General features: G+C 55.9%; 1 protein-coding gene across 3 annotated transcripts in view; it reads right to left on the bottom strand.

Moving 5' to 3' along the window:
• SIDT2 (SID1 transmembrane family, member 2) overlaps nucleotides 1-16,383 on the bottom strand; it is a 19,088-nt gene extending 2,705 nt beyond the window's left edge. For 2 of the 3 annotated variants that reach the window (XM_011981978.1, XM_011981987.1), the window contains exons 1-24: nucleotides 15,579-16,383; nucleotides 13,256-13,377; nucleotides 12,824-12,988; nucleotides 12,690-12,735; nucleotides 12,176-12,277; nucleotides 11,990-12,073; nucleotides 10,928-11,027; nucleotides 10,667-10,732; nucleotides 8,623-8,716; nucleotides 8,209-8,261; nucleotides 7,395-7,466; nucleotides 7,145-7,216; nucleotides 6,020-6,138; nucleotides 5,607-5,680; nucleotides 5,448-5,514; nucleotides 4,843-4,916; nucleotides 4,579-4,702; nucleotides 4,127-4,244; nucleotides 3,158-3,294; nucleotides 2,810-2,918; nucleotides 2,516-2,592; nucleotides 2,301-2,347; nucleotides 1,906-2,011; nucleotides 1,225-1,335 (exon numbers count right to left, since the gene is read on the bottom strand). In XM_011981978.1, coding sequence (XP_011837368.1) covers nucleotides 1,225-1,335; nucleotides 1,906-2,011; nucleotides 2,301-2,347; nucleotides 2,516-2,592; nucleotides 2,810-2,918; nucleotides 3,158-3,294; nucleotides 4,127-4,244; nucleotides 4,579-4,702; nucleotides 4,843-4,916; nucleotides 5,448-5,514; nucleotides 5,607-5,680; nucleotides 6,020-6,138; nucleotides 7,145-7,216; nucleotides 7,395-7,466; nucleotides 8,209-8,261; nucleotides 8,623-8,716; nucleotides 10,667-10,732; nucleotides 10,928-11,027; nucleotides 11,990-12,073; nucleotides 12,176-12,277; nucleotides 12,690-12,735; nucleotides 12,824-12,988; nucleotides 13,256-13,377; nucleotides 15,579-15,761 — 2,322 coding nt within the window. In that variant the 5' untranslated portion in view covers nucleotides 15,762-16,383. Of the gene's footprint in view, nucleotides 1-1,224; nucleotides 1,336-1,905; nucleotides 2,012-2,300; nucleotides 2,348-2,515; nucleotides 2,593-2,809; nucleotides 2,919-3,157; nucleotides 3,295-4,126; nucleotides 4,245-4,578; nucleotides 4,703-4,842; nucleotides 4,917-5,447; nucleotides 5,515-5,606; nucleotides 5,681-6,019; nucleotides 6,139-7,144; nucleotides 7,217-7,394; nucleotides 7,467-7,843; nucleotides 7,856-8,208; nucleotides 8,262-8,622; nucleotides 8,717-10,666; nucleotides 10,733-10,927; nucleotides 11,028-11,989; nucleotides 12,074-12,175; nucleotides 12,278-12,689; nucleotides 12,736-12,823; nucleotides 12,989-13,255; nucleotides 13,378-15,578 lie in introns of all 3 variants that reach the window. The other variant, XM_011981969.1, reaches the window with a different exon arrangement.
• Between the last annotated feature and the right edge of the window lie 234 nt (nucleotides 16,384-16,617).

Genomic DNA, 16,617 nt, shown 5'->3' with positions numbered 1-16,617 from the left:
CCTGCCTCAGCTTCCCAAAGTGCTGGGATTACAGGCGTAAGCCACTGTACCCAGCCCCCCTCACCCAGGACTTTTATAGCCCAGAACAAGGCCCACTTCTTCCAGGAAGCTTTCCTGGACTCCTAACTCGGAGAGACCCCTTAGTCTTCTGTCCTCCTGCCCCGTCTTGCCTGTGCCCTTCATTTCATGTATCACATCATAAACAGCACTGAGAGTCATGCACCAATAGTCCTTCCAGCCCTCTTCGTCTAGTTTATGAGTCCCTCAGAGACCATGTCAGACTTAGTTCTGTTCCCAGAATTAAAGCCTGACATGTGGTAGGTGCCCTGCAAGGCAGAGAAGAGAGCCCAGCCTCGCTGGCTTCAAACACCAGCTGTGCCACTCACTGGCGACGTGCCCTGGGGAAGTCACGTGGCCTCTCTGAGCCTCATCTGCCTCGTTAAGTAAAATGGAGCTATCTCCAGGCTGGAATTCTAGGAGGATTAACTGGGACAGCTGCTATGAAAGTGCTGGCCTTGTAATCCCAGCACTTTGGGAGGCCGAGACGGGCGGATCACGAGGTCAGGAGATCGAGACCATCCTGGCTAACCCGGTGAAACCCCGTCTCTAGTAAAAAAAATACAAAAAAATAGCCGGGCGAGGTGGCGGGTGCCTGTAGTCCCAGCTACTCGGGAGGCTGAGGCAAGAGAATGGCGTAAACCCGGGAGGCGGAGCTTGCAGTGAGCCGAGATCCGGCCACTGCACTCCAGTCTCGGCGACAGAGCAAGACTCCGTCTCAAAAAAAAAAAAAAAAAAAAAAAAAAAAAGAAAGTGCTGGCCTATGGTAGGTGTTCCCAAATGATGTTTGGGTAAAAATTTTTTTTAGAGACGGGGTCTGTCATCCAGGCTAGAGCACAGTGGTGCGATCTCGGCTCACTGCAGCCTCGAACTCCTGCGCAGGCTATCTTCCTGCCTCCGCTTCCGGGGTAGCTAGGACTACTGCACTACTGGTGAATGCCACCACACCAGGCTAACTTTTTTATTTTTATTTTTTTCATTTTTTGTAGAGATGGGTTCTTACTATATTGCCCAGGCTGGCCTTGAACGCCTCAAGCGATCCTCCTGCCTCAGCTTCCCAAAGTGCTGGGATTACAGGTATCAACCACCAGGCCCAGCCCCAAACAATGATTGAAAAGAGGACTGGCCACTTGTGGGCTCGTGAGGAGCCTGTGGGTGAGTGCTCACCTGCCAGGTGCTAAGTCCCTGGAAGAAGAAGAAGAGTGCGAAGCCCCAGACCACGGAGGTGCAGACGATGCAGAGCAGGGGGATGAGCTTGATCCTTTCCCCACTCCGGAGCTGGGAGGGGCCATGAAGGGACAGCAGTCTGAGGGCTCACCCCTGTCCCACCCCACTGTCCCACCCAGCCTTTCCCAGATTCCCTTTCCGCATGGCCTCCCAGGCCTTCAGGACTGCTCCTTGGATTCATACCATTCCACACAACCACAGAGATCAACCTGCCCCCGCCCCGATGTCCACCCCACCCAGCCTCCATGCATCCAGAACCCTGTGTCGGGACAGTGTACTGGCCTGGAGGTGCTCCCTATGCAGGGGGCTCCACTCAGATTGGATGGCAGGATGGTTCCTGGGGAAGCACCTGATCCTGGGAGGCCCACACCCTACCTCCCCTCGGCCCCTTCTGCATGGAAAGGGGCACTTACAACGGCAGCCTAAAATGCCACCCATTTCAAGGGTCCTTGGAAGGGGCTCAGAAAATGGCCTTTGGGCTGCAGTTGGCTCCTAGGGGCCCATGCAAGAGGCTTTAGCCTCTCCCCTCCGCAACCAGCAGTCTCACTGCCCCTCAGTGCTGCCGGGCCCATCTCTCTCCCCAGAAAGCAGAGGATCTGATAGAGTGCCAGTCCCGCTCACCTTCATGATAATGTAGAAGGCGAAGTAAAGAAGCAGGTTGCAGATACCAATGGCCAACAAGTAGGAGGCGAAATCGTTGGGGCGCATGATGAGCCCATAGGCAGCCCTGGCAGGAGGGACGAAGGGTGGTGAAGCAGGAAGGCCACAGGCAAGGAAGCACTCTTCCTGCCCTGCCCCGCCATGTTTTATTATGATGTTGGGCTGCATTCCGAGGCCCACAGAAGATTCTAGAAGCCCAGATGCCAAGAGAGAGAGGAGAGGCCAAGACCTCTCTTCTTAGCCCTCATGTCTTATGCCCAACATTTGGAAGTTGTCCTCAGCCCCTGATGCAGCCAGTGGCTGGCTGAGTCCCCAGCTGTCCACCCAGCCAGGCCGCCACCCCCGACTGTACTCACAGTGACCAGTTGATGACGTTGCCCATGACCAGCAGCACCATGCGGTCCTGGAGGGAAGCAGGACACGGGGACTGAGGGCAGGGCCAGGGAGGGTGGTAGAAGAAGGCCCAGCCAGCTGGTCCCCACTCTCCCCTGGGTCCTCAGCCCAGCCCCACTCCCCCATCAGAGGGAAGAAAGGAGATGTGGAGAATGGGGCAGGAGAGCCGGGCAGGTACCACGTAGAGCGGCCCGCTGCACTGCCGGATGCAGTCTGTGTAGAGCACGTGGAGGATGCGGCGGAAGATCCCCGAGTCTGCACAGAGAAGGGAGTGGCGCTGACAGGCACGGGGCACCCTCCTTTGCCGGACCCCTGGGATGTGCCAGCTGAGGAGCCCAGGCCTGATCTAATTCCTCACCCAGTGACTCCTCCAGGGCCCCCAGGAAGACAGAACCTGAGCGACTCCCGTGCGTCCGGGTTCCTGAGGCCTCCCAGGCCCCTCCCCCAGGCCCTGCCCCAGGTGTGCCCTCACCCAGTTTCCAGCGGCCCATGTAATAGAGCTGCGTGCTGAGGAGCAGGGTGGCAATGATGTGAATGATGGAGAAGACAATCCAGAACGCCGTGTTCCCTTTGCCAAAGACCTGTCGGAAGGCCACCAAGGGCAGTGGTGAGCACGCAGAGGGAAGTGGCTTGGATGGCCCACCCTTCCTGGGGCTCGCTGCTCAGCCAGGCTGGGACTCAGAGAGGGGCCCAGGAAGGCATCTCAGGAGAGGAGCAGGAATCTGTCATGCAGGAGGCGGCGGAGGGTGTGCACCACGTGTGTGAATGCGCGTGCACCTATCCTATCATACAGGCTGAGCAGAGCAGGTCAGGCCCTCACCACGCCCAGCACAGAGAAGAAGATGACGATGGCCAGGCAGGCGTAGGCACTGTAGGCACTGGCGTTGATGTCCGGGTGCCGCTTCTGGTAGAGCTTCAGCATGCAGAGTCCGGCGATCATGTACATGAACGATGTGTCTAGGATGAGGGACACGGAAGGGAGCTGCAGAAATGGCCACCAAGCCCCAGCAGAGAACTCCTGGCCCCAACAATCCCAGAGGAAGAGAGAGCCCAGGGGCCCTGCCATGGCTGTGGAGTGAGCTGGTGGTGGGGTGGCACTTGAACTTTAGTACCTTAGTTGTACCTGCCACACCACACTGCCACCCCACTGGCCGTCGCCCAGAGTCTAACATCTCCTGAAGACAGAGACAACTTGGTCTGTGTCTTAGTCTGTGAGCACCCTGAGATCAGGGACACCCTTTTATTTTTTTGGAGACAGAGTCTCACTCTATTGCCCAGGCTGGCGTGCAAGGGCAGGATCTCGGCTCACTGCAACCTCCGCCTCCTGGGCTCAAGCAATTCTCCTGCCTCAGCCCCCCGAGTAGCTGGGATTACAGGCATGCACTACCACACCCAGCTAATTTTTGCATTTTCAGTAGAGATGGGGTTTCACCATGTTGGCCAAGCTGATCTCAAACTCCTGACCTCAGGCGATCCCCCCGCCTCAGCCTCCCAAAGTGCTAGGATTACAGGTGTGAGCCACTGTGCTCGGCATAGGGCCCCCTTCTTAATTATCCTGTTTTCTTCAGTGTGGCACATGCCTTTACATAGGAATAGCTTGACAGACAAATGAAGGAGCATCTAGGTGCCCATGTTTCATAGGCTAATATGTGTACACACCCGGGCACGCCAGCCTTGGAGTTTCCTACAGGGCTGTCTTAGCAATCCCTGTGGGTGACCTGGGGATGGTGAAGGACTCAGGCAGGTCCCTGCTGCGGGTAGAGCCAGAAAAGAAGGAGGCTCCACTCACCGAACTGGAAATTGGTATAGTTGGGGCACACGTGATAGCAAGCACTGAGCAGCCCCTCCATCATCAGGGCTGTGCCCATGGCGTAGAACAGCCCAAAGTGTTTGGGGATCCCACATTCCTGTTGGGGAGAGAGAGAAGGGAAGGGAGGGAGGAAGTGAGGCAGGAAGAGAAGAAGGGACCCAAAAGAGGGACCCTAAGAGGAGTGGAAGAGGAAAAGGGGTGGGGTGTGTGTCGAGTGTGGGTGTGCTGGGGGGCGCTGGCCTGGAAAGGCTGGGCAAGGGAGGGCAGGGCAGGGTAGGGCAGGCTGGGATGGATAGGGTGGGCCAGACAGGGCTGGGGAGGGGAGAGCTGGGGAAGGCAGGGCCAGGCCTGCCAGAAAAGGCATCCTGGAGCCAAGGCTTGGGGTCTGTGCAGGAGCTGAGGCTGCGGCAGGCAGGCAGGTGCTCCCTCACCAGGGCATAGAGGTCGTTGCGCAGCAGGGCCCGGTTGTGGTTGATCTCCCGCTGCAGGATGATGAGCAGGAAAAGCAGCCCCAGCAGGATGTACCCCAGGTTGCTGAGGATGTTGTTGAAGGCGCTAGAAGGGGCGACACAAGGTGGACTGTTTGGGCCTCACACCCAGGCCTCTTCCTTAGCCCGGGCGGGCGTTGCAAAGCCCCAGCCCTTGCCCCATTTCACCCTTGGCCTGGACAAGGGGCCTCCCAGCATAACCCCCACCTGAGGTTGCCCAGCGGGTGGGCGCAGAGGAAGTTGTAGTAGCAGATGTCCTGATTCCCTGTGACATTCACCACCTGTAGCAGGAGCAGGGACAGGGAGTGGGTCTGTCGTCACGCCCAACTCAGCCCACACCCCGCCACCTGGGCCCCTTTGGCAAAAAAGAGCAAGTGCCACCACAGCTAGCAGGTGGGAACACACAGCACCCCAGGCATGTGCTTCTTCTGAGAACACGGATGCCAAGCAGCACAGTCACTGCCCCCTCAGTAGGTGTGGCTGAAAACCCTGAGGCATGACTGTGATGGAAGCTCTTGCCCCATGGGACAGAGACAAGGGAAGGGAAACTGATGCTTACAAAGTCCCAGGACTTTGGTTTCATAATCTGCACAACAAACCAGGGAGGGGCTGTCCCCATTTTGCAGATGAAGAAACTGACACTCAGGGTTGGGGGGTTATGTGATTTGCCCTGGGTCACTCAGCTGGGAAGGCAGAGCTGGGATCTGAACCCAGGTCCTGCGATGGAAGACCAGGGCCCCAGGCTGGGAGGCTCTGAACTTTGGGGCAGTGTCCCAGGCTGTGGGAAAGGTGAACCTGCCCTGCCCTCTCACCGTCTGGTAGGTGATCACCAGCTGCACCACAGGAAGGGCATAGAAGACAGCAATGGTGGCGATGTTCCTGCGGAGTGGGAGGGTGGCAGTGAGGCAGGCGGCACCCAAGGCCGCCACACACCCACCAACAGCAGAGCCCCAGCCGCTCGGCCCGCTCACCAGAAGTAGATCTGGTACTTTTTCCGCAGAACACGCTTGTCCTTCCGTGCCAGGTCGGCCACATAGAGGTATTGCTGGGGAGAAGCTGGAATCAGCCCCACTTACTGCCACTGGGGAGAAGCCCCTCCCCCAGGTTAGAGGTGGACAAGAGGGGCCTCCCTCAGACAGGGCCAAATGCAAGTGGGCAGGGTTCAAGGCCATCCCACTGCTGTGGCCACTTAGACCCAGGGTTTGGTCAATCATGCCGGAAGGGGTTGGGGCTCAAGTTAGTTTCCCTGGCATCTGTCCTGCCCCAGCTGAGCCCCTTCCTTCTGCTTCCGTAAATGCCATGTCAGTAGGAACATGCTGGGGCAGGAACACAGAATGTCCCTTTCTTGGGAAACGCCTGACCAGGCCAGGCCCATGGGTCAGACCTTGGTGCGAATGACATTCTTATCGGAATCGATGTCGGTCAATGTGTCATAGTCATCCTCCTCCACAGAGCTCATGGAGTCCACTCGGGGCCGAGTACCCACAGGTTCAAAGGAGCGGCCTGGAAAGGGCAGGGAGGGAGGGGTTGCACCGGTGGGCACAAAACCCACAGTGGCCCTCGCCCATCTGAGGCAATTATAACAATTATTAGGCAGTAGGGAAGAGGCAAATTGTGGGCTGGGGCTCAGAGCTGGGGTGGAGGTGGGCTCAGGAGCTGGGAGGAGCCATCAGGTGCTCCTAAGTCCTGGGGGAGGATGGTAGACTCTAGAAGAGGCCCATACAGGAGCCACTCTAGCTTTGCTCTGTTCCTGGCACCCCTCATGGGCTAGGGCTTCCCAGGCCAGGACACTGAGGAGACCCCAGGCAGCAGACACAAACAACAGGATTGAACTCGGCAAGTCATGCTGATTAAATGGCGCCCAGCCCTGTGGGTTCTGAGAAGACACTGGCTTGGCTGCCACTGGATTAAAGACTCAGTGGGCCTGGGGTGCAGAAAGAGCATCTCTCCTTTATTCAGAGGCCAGAATGTGACCCCCGAGCCTGTGAGCCCTTCCCTAGCAGGCCAGGGAGTGAGGGCGCTGGCAACATAGACGATAAACTAGAACATCCAGCGTGGGGGGAGCAGAGGCACCAGCTCCCCAGCCAAAGGAGTCTGTGTCGTGCTGCTGTCTCAGAAGACACAAGAGCGGGCAATTACTGGAATTACATGGGAAAGCCATGCACATAGAATCTTTCTGGCCCCAGAGCCGGCAGTCAACCGGAGCCGGCAGGCACTGATTGGCAAAACGGCCCTACCCCCTCCCCACGTCTACCCATGGCAATGCACAGCTGCCGCATCTGGCCAGAGGGGAGGCGCCGCTTGAACTGGTCGTGCCCTTCAAAGGAAAGGGAAAGTTACCAGGGAACTGGGGCCAAAGAGGAGGGGATGAGGGAAGAGAGGGGTTAGAAAAACAGCAGGCCTTTCCTGGGTTCCAGCATCTGGCAGAAGAGGCAACCGCCCACCGTGACATTTTACCTAGCCAACACCAGCCTGCACCACACAGCCCCTCCCAGCCTGGCCCACTCACCCTGGTAACCATAAGAGAGGTCCCCAGCGCCAGCGCTGTCAACCAGACCATCCGTAGATCCGGAAACATTCTCTGCGAGGAAGGATCAATGGTGAGGCAGGAAGGAGAGGCCGCAGGGAAAGGGGCTCTGAGCACCTGCAGAGGGTGTGGGGGCCGGAGGAGGTGGCTCCCACTCTACTGCCTCAGAGGTGGTGGCCTAAGGAGACCAGGTTGTGTCCCCGGCAAGCACGGCGCTGGCTTTGACACGTACCAAAGGAGCCATAGCTGTAACCCTCATAAGGGGAACTGCCAGGAAAAGAATCAGCCAGGACTCGAGGGTGACCTGCAATGAGAAGTCAAGGTTCGTTAGCGCTGGATGGAGAGAGAGGGCTAGAGCCAGGAAGAAGAACAAAGAAAGATCCAGAGAAGACAGCCACAAGGAGGCCATGCCAGCAGCCGAGAAGCAGCACCTATCCAGGCAAGCACGCCCCACGGCTGCCACCACCACCCGCCCCAGCCCCCTGCCTGCCTCTCCCATGGAAACAGCACCACCCTTTGTCGTCCCTAAAGAGAGAGAAAGTTCAAGAATGGGCACATCTACGTTACCAGCAACAAAGACAACATCTGGCCCGCCCACGTGCCCTCCAGACAGCCCTGTGCTCCACCCTCCCTCCCCGACTCTGGACTCCAGCTCCTCTGCCCACAGCACTTGGAGCTTACCAAGGAGAGAAGCTAAGAGAGAAGGTCCCACGCAGGAGGGAGGACAGAAAGAGAGGCGGGGTGGAAGAGAGAGAGAAGGCAAGGTTAATAATCCCAGAGACAGTGGGCCGCACTGCCCAAGGCAGGCAGACACCATGGCTAGACATGGAATAAACCAAGCAACGGCCTCAGCCTCTGAGGTCTGCATGTTAGGGATGCATGGACATCATATCCCAGCCTCATTCCCATCTGTGGAATGTTACCCCAATCGGAACATCCGGAAGCCCCCAGCCCTTCCTCCTTCAACCCCTTAGGGAACCATCCACCACCACCCCCCAAAACACAAAGCACATTGTGCCCGCCCCACCCAGGCCCCCTGGAGGTACCGCTTTCTGGGCAGGCTCGGTCAATGGCCACCAGCAGGGTCTTCTTCTTCTGCCTGCATGGACAGAATCCAAAGGCCACCCAGATGGGACAGGACAAGGATCCCTCTGTATGGGGCTGGCTTTCCTTCTACCTCTCCACTCCACTCTCATCCCTATGACCCTGTCCTCCACCCTTGGTCCCAGGGTTCCTCACAGGCTGGGGAGCAATATGGGGTCTCCCTGCTTGGGAAGAAGGCTGAGGGGAGGGGATGGTTTCTAGAGAGGGTCACGGGCCACAGACTCTAACAGTCCCACCATCATCTGCTATGGATGGTGTCAATTACCCTAGGCTGGCTCAGATCCTGCCAGGCGATCTCCCTCACACACCTGCCCAACTCACCCAGACCAGGGGAGGGCCCAGCAGTTCCCCTTTACCTCCAGTTCTCCCAGCAGGCCAGGAGGACGGTCAGCAGGTAAAAGGAGAGAAATATACCCAGGCAAAAGAGCATCCCACTGACGTAGGCCTCAGCTTCCAGGAGGAAACAGGAAAGTGGACGGGTCAAAACCTTCCACCACCTCCCATCATGGCACCCAAAGGCCTTCATGTCCTCCTCCGCCCAGCCCAATCTCTCACCCCTCTCCCCTCGAATGTAAGGCCCTGCCCAGCCAGTATGAACAACTAGCAGTTCCCCTAATACACCGAACTCTGACACACTCCTATTTTTGCTCATGTTGCTCCCTGTGCTAGAACTTTCTCTTCTACTTCTCCTTTTTTAAGAGTTGGGGTCTTACTCTGTTACCCATGCTGGAGTGCAGTGGCATGATCATAGCTCACTGCAGCTTCCAACTCCTAGGCTCCATCCTTCCACCTCAGCCTCCTCAGTAGCTGGGACTATAAATGTGTGCCACCACACCTGGCTCATTTTTTAATTTTTTATAGAGATGGGATCTTGCTATGTTACTCAGGCTGGTCTTGAATTCCTGGCTTCAAGCAATTTCCCTGCCTCAGCCTCCCAAAGTGCTGGGATTATAGGCTTCAGCCACTGTGCCTGGCCTCTCAAAAACTCCACCTTGACTTAACCCTCAAACCACAGCTCAGGGACTGTGTCCTCTAGGAAGCCTTCTCTATCCTGTATTTCCACAGTGACCTGTCCTTTGCTCACCACAGCTCTTAACTGCCTCCTGTTCCTCTAGAAAGGACCCCGCCCCCCGCCGTGGACTGCTCCCTTAGCATACCACCTGGCATATAGGAGATGCTCAATAAATATTTGCTGAATAAATAATCCATATAAGAGAGGCACCCTTGGCCGGGCGCAGTGGCTCAAGCCTGTAATCCCAGCACTTTGGGAGGCCGAGACGGGCGGATCACGAGGTCAGGAGATCGAGACCATCCTGGCTAACATGGTGAAACCCCGTCTCTACTAAAAAAAATACAAAAAAACTAGCCGGGCGAGGTGGCGGGCGCCTGCAGTCCCAGCTACTTGGGAGGCTGAGGCAGGAGAATGGCGTAAACCTGGGAGGTGGAGCTTGCAGTGAGCTGAGATCCGGCCACTGCACTCCAGCCTGGGCAACAGAGCAAGACTCCGTCTCAAAAAAAAAAAAAAGAGAGGCACCCTCAGGCTGGGCACAGTGGCTCATGCCTGTAATCCCCGCACTTTGGGAGGCCAAGGCGGGTGGATCACCTGAGGTCAAGAGTTCAAGACCAGCCTGGCCAACATGGTGAAACCCTGTCTCTACTAAAAATACAAAAATTAGCTGGGCATGGTGGCAGGTGCCTGTAGTCCCAGCAACTCAGGAGGCTGAGGCAGGAGAATCACTTGAACTCAGAAGGTGGAGGTTGCAGTGAGTCAAGATCTTGCCACTGAACTCCAGCCTGGGTGACAGAGCAAGAGTCCAAAAAAAGAAAGAGAGGCACCTTCTTTCCCCTCCTATTACAGTCCCTTAGGGCCCCATGTAATCATTCAGTAAATATTTATTAAGCACTGAGTAGGGGCCTGGTGCTTTCCTGCTAATTTTGTCTGCTAATTTTGTGCTGGCCCTCATAATTAGTGAGATTCATTGGGCAAATTTTACTCCCTTTGTCATAGAGACAGGGAAACTGAGATTCAATCTTATAGCAGTGACAAATTAGGATATGTTTCTGAATATGAGATTAAGAAACATCCTTCAGAATAAATAAGATTATGCTAAGAAAGCAAAATTAAAGCTCTTTCTTACAATCAGGTAACTGCTGATAAGTGGCAGGAAGTGAACTGGACCTCAGTTCCTCCATCTTTAGTCATGAAGTCTCTGTCCCACATCACAGTGGAACTCACTTCCGGGCTCTCCCCATCTAGAAGCCTGCGAAGAACACTCCCCGTCCCTAACCCACCAGCATATCTGCATCCTCATCACCCACTTCAGGGCACACCCTATATCCCAGGTCTGAAAGGAGGAGCCAGAGAGGCTTGTCCATCCCCACTCAGCCACCCGCACTCACATGTGACTGCTTGAGACACCAGCACTGACAGGGTTTTCTGGCGGTGCCCTTGATCGACCGGTTCATCTGGAAGTAAAATGTCAAAGCAGCAAATTGGTTGCCTGGAGCTTGGCTAGAGTCAGTGGGACCAGGCCTTTGAGAGACTGGAGCCAAAAACCCATGTCCTATCAGGTCCACCAATCAGCCACACAGGCTCTTCTGGCTCCCAGAAAGTGACCAAGCCCTCCCCACCCCTAGCCAGGCCCAGGGCACAAAATGTACCTTCTACGAAGGGGTAGAAAGGCAGGGAGCCCCCGCACGCTTGGTCTTCGGTCTTCACCACCACCACCACATAAAAGCTGTTGCTGGGGAAGTCTTTGCGCTGCAGGACGATGATGATAAATATCATCATCACCATCATCATCACCATCATTCTTTTCGGAATACTTACTCTGGGGCCAGACGTTATGCTAAACTCTTCATAGGTATTATTTTACTTAATCCTCACAAAGATTCTTTTTTTTTTTGGAGATGGAGTTTTGCTCCTGTTGCCCAGGCTGGAGTGCAGTGGTGTGATCTCAGCTCACTGCAACCTCCGCTTCCTGGGTTCAAGCGATTCTCCTGCCTCAGCTCCCAAGTAGCTGGGATTACAGGTGCCCACCACCACGCCCGGCTAATTTTTGTTATTTTTAGTAGAGATGGGGTTTTACCACGTTGGCCAGGCTGGTCTTCAACGCCTGATCTCAGGTGATCTGCCCATCTCAGCAGGTGTAAGACACTGCACCTGACCTTTTTTTTCTCTTGAGACAGGGTTTCACTTTTTTTGCCCAGGCTGGAGTGCAGTGATGCGATCTCGGCTCACTCCAGCAATCTCCGTTTCCCAGGTCCAAGTGATTCTCCTGACTCAGCCTCCCGAGTAGCTGGGATTACAGGCATGTACCACCATGCCCGGCTAATTTTTGTATTTTTAGTAGAGATGGGGTTTCAGCCTGTTAGCCCAGCTGGTCTTGAACTCCTGATCTCAGGTGATCCGCCCACCTCGGCCTCCCAAAGTGCTGGGATTACAGGAATGAGCCACCGCGCTCAGCCCTATTATTATTACAATGAATGAAGTAGGTATGACAGCCAAAAGGGGGTTCTCTACTCTTTCCCATCCGCAAGAGCAACTGGGATTATGGTTCAACTCTCATATATATCAGGGGACTCAAAGTCACAGGGACCGGAAGGCCAAAGACTCAGTCTTGTGTAGCATAGGAGTGGGCAGAGGAAGAAGAGCTCAAGTTTGGAAAGTTACACAGCTTATCGCCCAGCCACACTTCCCACGTGGCCACATGCATTTCCTACCTGTACTGTGATGGCCGCCTTCTTAGTCATCGTCTGGTACATTCCGATGAAGGCTACGTTGTTGTCCAGGTCATAGACAGGACACTGCAGAGGGGCGGGAGAGGCAGATGGATGGGAACCTGGTCTGCCCCTCTCTTTAGCAGCCCTGCTGCCTGCTAGGGAAGAGCAAAAGGGCAGGCAACTCACCAGCACATCCTGGATGGAGATGACTGAGCAGGGGAAGGCCTTGTTGGAGGTCACCTTGACAATTACCGAGTCCACGCCTTCAGGGAACTCATACTTGAAGTACTGAGGGTGCAGGAAGGAGGGGGGAGCCCCATCTCATGAGGATGCTCTCTTGGCCCCTCTAGAAGGGAACTGTCCCCTATAAGCGGGGACCCAGAATCCTCTGAGGGACGGGCAGCAGGCTCTCTGGGGAGACAGGCCTTGACTATAGCAGCCCCTTTCTCTGTATACCACTCCCTTCAACCTCAGCAGGGCACTCAGTGGAATGCCGGAGAGGCAACCAGACTCCACGTCTCTGCACAGTCCCATGCTGTCTGTCCCCTCACCATGTCAGGGCCAGAGCTCCTGTTTCCAGAGAGCCCTCCATGGAGAAAACAGCCAATTCAAAAGTCCAAGCAAAGACTGCTGACCACTCCCATTCTCATATTCAAGCTCCCCCATTTCTCCTCTGGAGCAATCAACAGGGAGATGATACCTGGGGCTGTGCTGCTGTAGTATTGAAGCTGAACTGCTCCCCGGTCCTGCAGGGCAGAGAAGATCCCCCAATAGTCACTCCCAGAGCCTGCGGAAGAACTAGCCCCCGTGGTCCCTTTGCTCTACCCTGCAGACCTGAGCACAAAATCGTCCATGCGGCTGACCCGGAGCTGGTACGTGGTGTTGACTGGTGACAGGGTGGACACATCCACGTAGAAGAACTGAATCTCTGACTCATTCTTGGTGGGGGGCTGACACAGGGTTCGTTCCACTTTTTGGTAGAGGTACTTGCGCTGAAACCTATGGCCCGAAGCAGAGAGATAGGATGTGAGCACTGTCCCAGCTGGCCTGCCCCTCCAGAGGAGCGAGGCCCCACCTCCCCTGGTCTGGTCTCCACCACCTCACTGCGAGGTGCACAAGCTCCCAGCTGGCACACTCGGCCCTTGTGCTGTTGATGAGCCTCCCGGCCCAGGGAAAGGGGAGGAAAAATGGGGGGCTCCTGGTTGAGACTCCAGGCAAGGACTGGCTGAGGCCACCCCACTTCCCTGATGCCCAGATCCTACTCACATCCCTCGCAGGATTAGGGGCACCTGGAAGGACACCACAGCCTCCTTCTGGCGGACCACAAACAGCAAAGGCGCCCCCTTCTGCTTGTTCAGGACGTTCACGGACACACGCACGCCCTCTGTCTGCAGACGACATGGAAATGCCTCTCAAGCCTCTGCCACCAGGGACACGTGGCTCCAGAGACTATGAGCCCTGCCCTCCATCATGCCCGCCACTTTGGTCTTTCTCCATCTCAGTCGGGCCAGGGGGTCATCTCTGCCCCTTCTTCTGCCAGAACAACCCCAGACTCCGGGAAGTGCCTTTAGATATGAAAAAGGAAGAAAGGACTCTAAGCAGAAAGAGATCAAACTTCAGAGAATCAGGCACTGGGGGCACATCCTGGCCTGCCATAGAAACCAAAACCACTGCCTGTTCTGAAAAAAAAAATCAGATTCCCCATTCTCAAGAAAGCAAGAGACCCAGGCACAAGACCACACAGCCAGGTTGCAAGAATTCTCCCAATCTCAGCTGTCTGGGGTCTAGACTTCCCACACTAGCTGTGTCTGTTTCAACTCAGGGACTCACAGCTGGGGAAGAAACCAGGAAAGACCTGTGCTGAGCACAGCTCCTGGCCGGCAGACATGTGCTGGGCAGCAGGACCCAAGCAACTGCAGGGTCTCGCCCTCTGCCAGGAAACAGGGAGTCTCCAGGATACCCCATTTCTATCCATGTGCATAGGATGCACAGGCCTGCACACACACACGTGTACACACCCCCAAACACACATGAAGACACAGGAGAGCAAGAAGTGCTCCTCAACCTTCCTTGTGAGCCAGGAAGCCAGCAGGAAGCTCTAGTTAACAACTAACCTGGGGCCAGAGCCCAGAGGAGGGGTAGGTATTGAAGGCCATGTTGTATCCTTAGCTCCCACCAAGGGACAGGGCTGTGGAGAAATCACTTTACTTCTCTAAGCCTCAACTTCTCCCTCTATAAGATGACAGCCAGGTGCGGTGGCTCACGCCTGTAGCACTTTGGGAGGCCCAGGCAGGAGGATCACCTGAGGTCAGGAGTTCGAGACCAGCTTAGCCAACATGGTGAAGCCCCATCTCTATTAAAAATATAAAAATTAGCTGGGTGTGGTGGCAGGCACCTGTAATCTCAACTACATGGGAGGCTGAGGCAGGAGAATCACTTGAACCCAGAAGGTGGAGGTTGCAGTGAGCTGAGATCACACCACTGCACTTCAGCCTGGGCAACAGAGTGTGAGACTGGTCTCAAAAATAAAAATAAAAACAAAAAAGATAAAGTGATCTTCACCCTTGGAGCTATGAAGGAGCATATATAAACAACGGGAGCTTAAAGGAAAAATAAAACTAAATCCATCTTTGAATGCTTGTTATTGGGCTGCTGAAACCCAAGCCCTAGGGCAGCATTTCCCAAGAGAGTAAAAACCACTGCTCTTCAGTGCCTTTAGATATGGGAAAAAAGGAAGAAAGGACTCTAAGCAGAAAGAGATCAAACTTCAGAGAATCAGGTGCTGGGGGCACATCCTGGCCTGCCATAGAAATCAAACCACTCCCTGTTCTGAAAAAAAAAATCAGTTTCCCCATTCTCAAGAGAGCAACAGACCCGGGCACAAGACCACACAGCCAGGTTGCAAGAATTCTCCCAATCTCAGCTGGGGTCTAGACTTCCCACACTAGCTGTGTCTATTTCAACTCAGGGACTCACAGCTGGAGAAGAAACCCAAGAGAAGTCAGGGTGAAGTGGATTTTTCACAGTGGACAAATTCCCCTTCTCTTCCCACCCAACTTACAGTTGGCCTTATAAAAGCTCTGTCACCCTCAATTTACAAGGCCAGCTGGCTCTCCCAGGCAGGAAGAGGGCTGGGAAGCCCTGCATTCATCTCCCTGGGGAGTTTCAGATGTAATTTGCCTGCACAGAGCTTTTCAGTTCTGGGCGTCTCATTCCCTTGAGGTTTTCTGGGTAAGCCCAGTAATAAGCCTGTTTCCTCTCCCACCGAGACCCCACAGAGCTGTCAGATTCTGGGGTTTAGGGTAGAGAGCAAACCATGTGTGCTCAGACCACAACTGATGGAAGAATGGGGGTGGAAGAGAAGATGGGAATGAGCCAACTTCAAAAACTGCCCAGCTGGCGCTTCAGAGAAACACTGGTGGCAAAGGAAGGAGGACTGGTCAAGAGGCTCCAGTGTGGTTCTGGGAACTGGGAACCCAGCAGGGCGGCTCGTTCATGGGGCCTCCCAAAAGAGTAGCGGGGCGACACAATCTCCCAGCCCTCGTCGGCTCCCCCACTCGCCTCTGACCTCCCAGCCCCCAGCCCTCACCCGGTTGCGGGTCACAGTATGGTTGAAGGTGTAGATGTTGACCAGCTCGCTGTTGACCTCGTCCACGTAGGTGCGCTCAAACTCGGCGTCTTTCTGCGAGACGTTCTTGGGCCCCAGAACCCCCAGATAGCTCTCGACCGAGGCCACCAAGAACACCAAGAAGGGCAAGCCCAGAGCGAACATGGCCCCGGCAGGGCGGCAGTGGCAGCGGTGGTGGAGGCGGCGAAGGCGACAGGCGACAGGACACCTCCGGGACGGGTTGCGGCTGCGGCCGCAGCTTCCAGCATCTCACCAGGACCAGAACTTTAACCCTGGCCTGAGATTAGGAAATGTCCCCTCCCAAGAGCCGCGGAGAGGCTCCCAGGGTCCCCGCAGGGGAGGGGGCGGCCGGGAGGGGGCGGGGAGGGAGGGGATGCGGGCTATGGGCAGGGGTCCCAGCTCGCGAGGGGCTGAGTACGGCCTGAGACCCTGGAGCCCCGGGCCAGGGCGGCGGTGAGGAGGAGGGCGGCTGGTTGCCGGGAGCCCGGAGACGCCGGGAAAGGGGAGGGAGGAAGAGCAGGCGGCGGGGGCTGGCCGCTGAGGGAGGCGAGTCGCGGGGTGAGGGGCGCGATAGGTGGTAGCGACCCGACGCCGTGCTGGGCTGCGAGTTTTCCGAGGTGCGGGCCCTTTAAGGGCGGGCGGACGCGCCGCCCCGACGCACAAACACTGGAAAGTGAGCTGCGCCGCTGGGCGATAAACAGCAGGGCTGCTGGCCCGCCCGCTGACGTCAGGGGAAACTGACACAGATTTAAAGGACCAGGTCCCGCATTTGTCCTTAAAGGGGCTGCAGCTGTCTAGCTGGAGGGGAAAGCCTGCAATGCCTTCTACAACTCCTACCCAGCTCTCTCCCGTTATTCTCACCATCTCTGAAACTCATGTTGGAATAGGCAGATGTTTCTGTTAAGGATCTCCAAGTGTTGGGTTCTTGTTGAACAACTCCTACCTTTGCTCAAACATAAGGATTCCCCCCTCCCCGCGCCGCACCACCTTTACAACTAAC

Source organism: Mandrillus leucophaeus, unplaced genomic scaffold, assembly GCF_000951045.1.
Source record: "Mandrillus leucophaeus isolate KB7577 unplaced genomic scaffold, Mleu.le_1.0 Scaffold1052, whole genome shotgun sequence".
Taxonomy (NCBI): domain Eukaryota; kingdom Metazoa; phylum Chordata; class Mammalia; order Primates; family Cercopithecidae; genus Mandrillus; species Mandrillus leucophaeus.
This window is presented reverse-complemented; position numbering and strand designations above follow the sequence as displayed.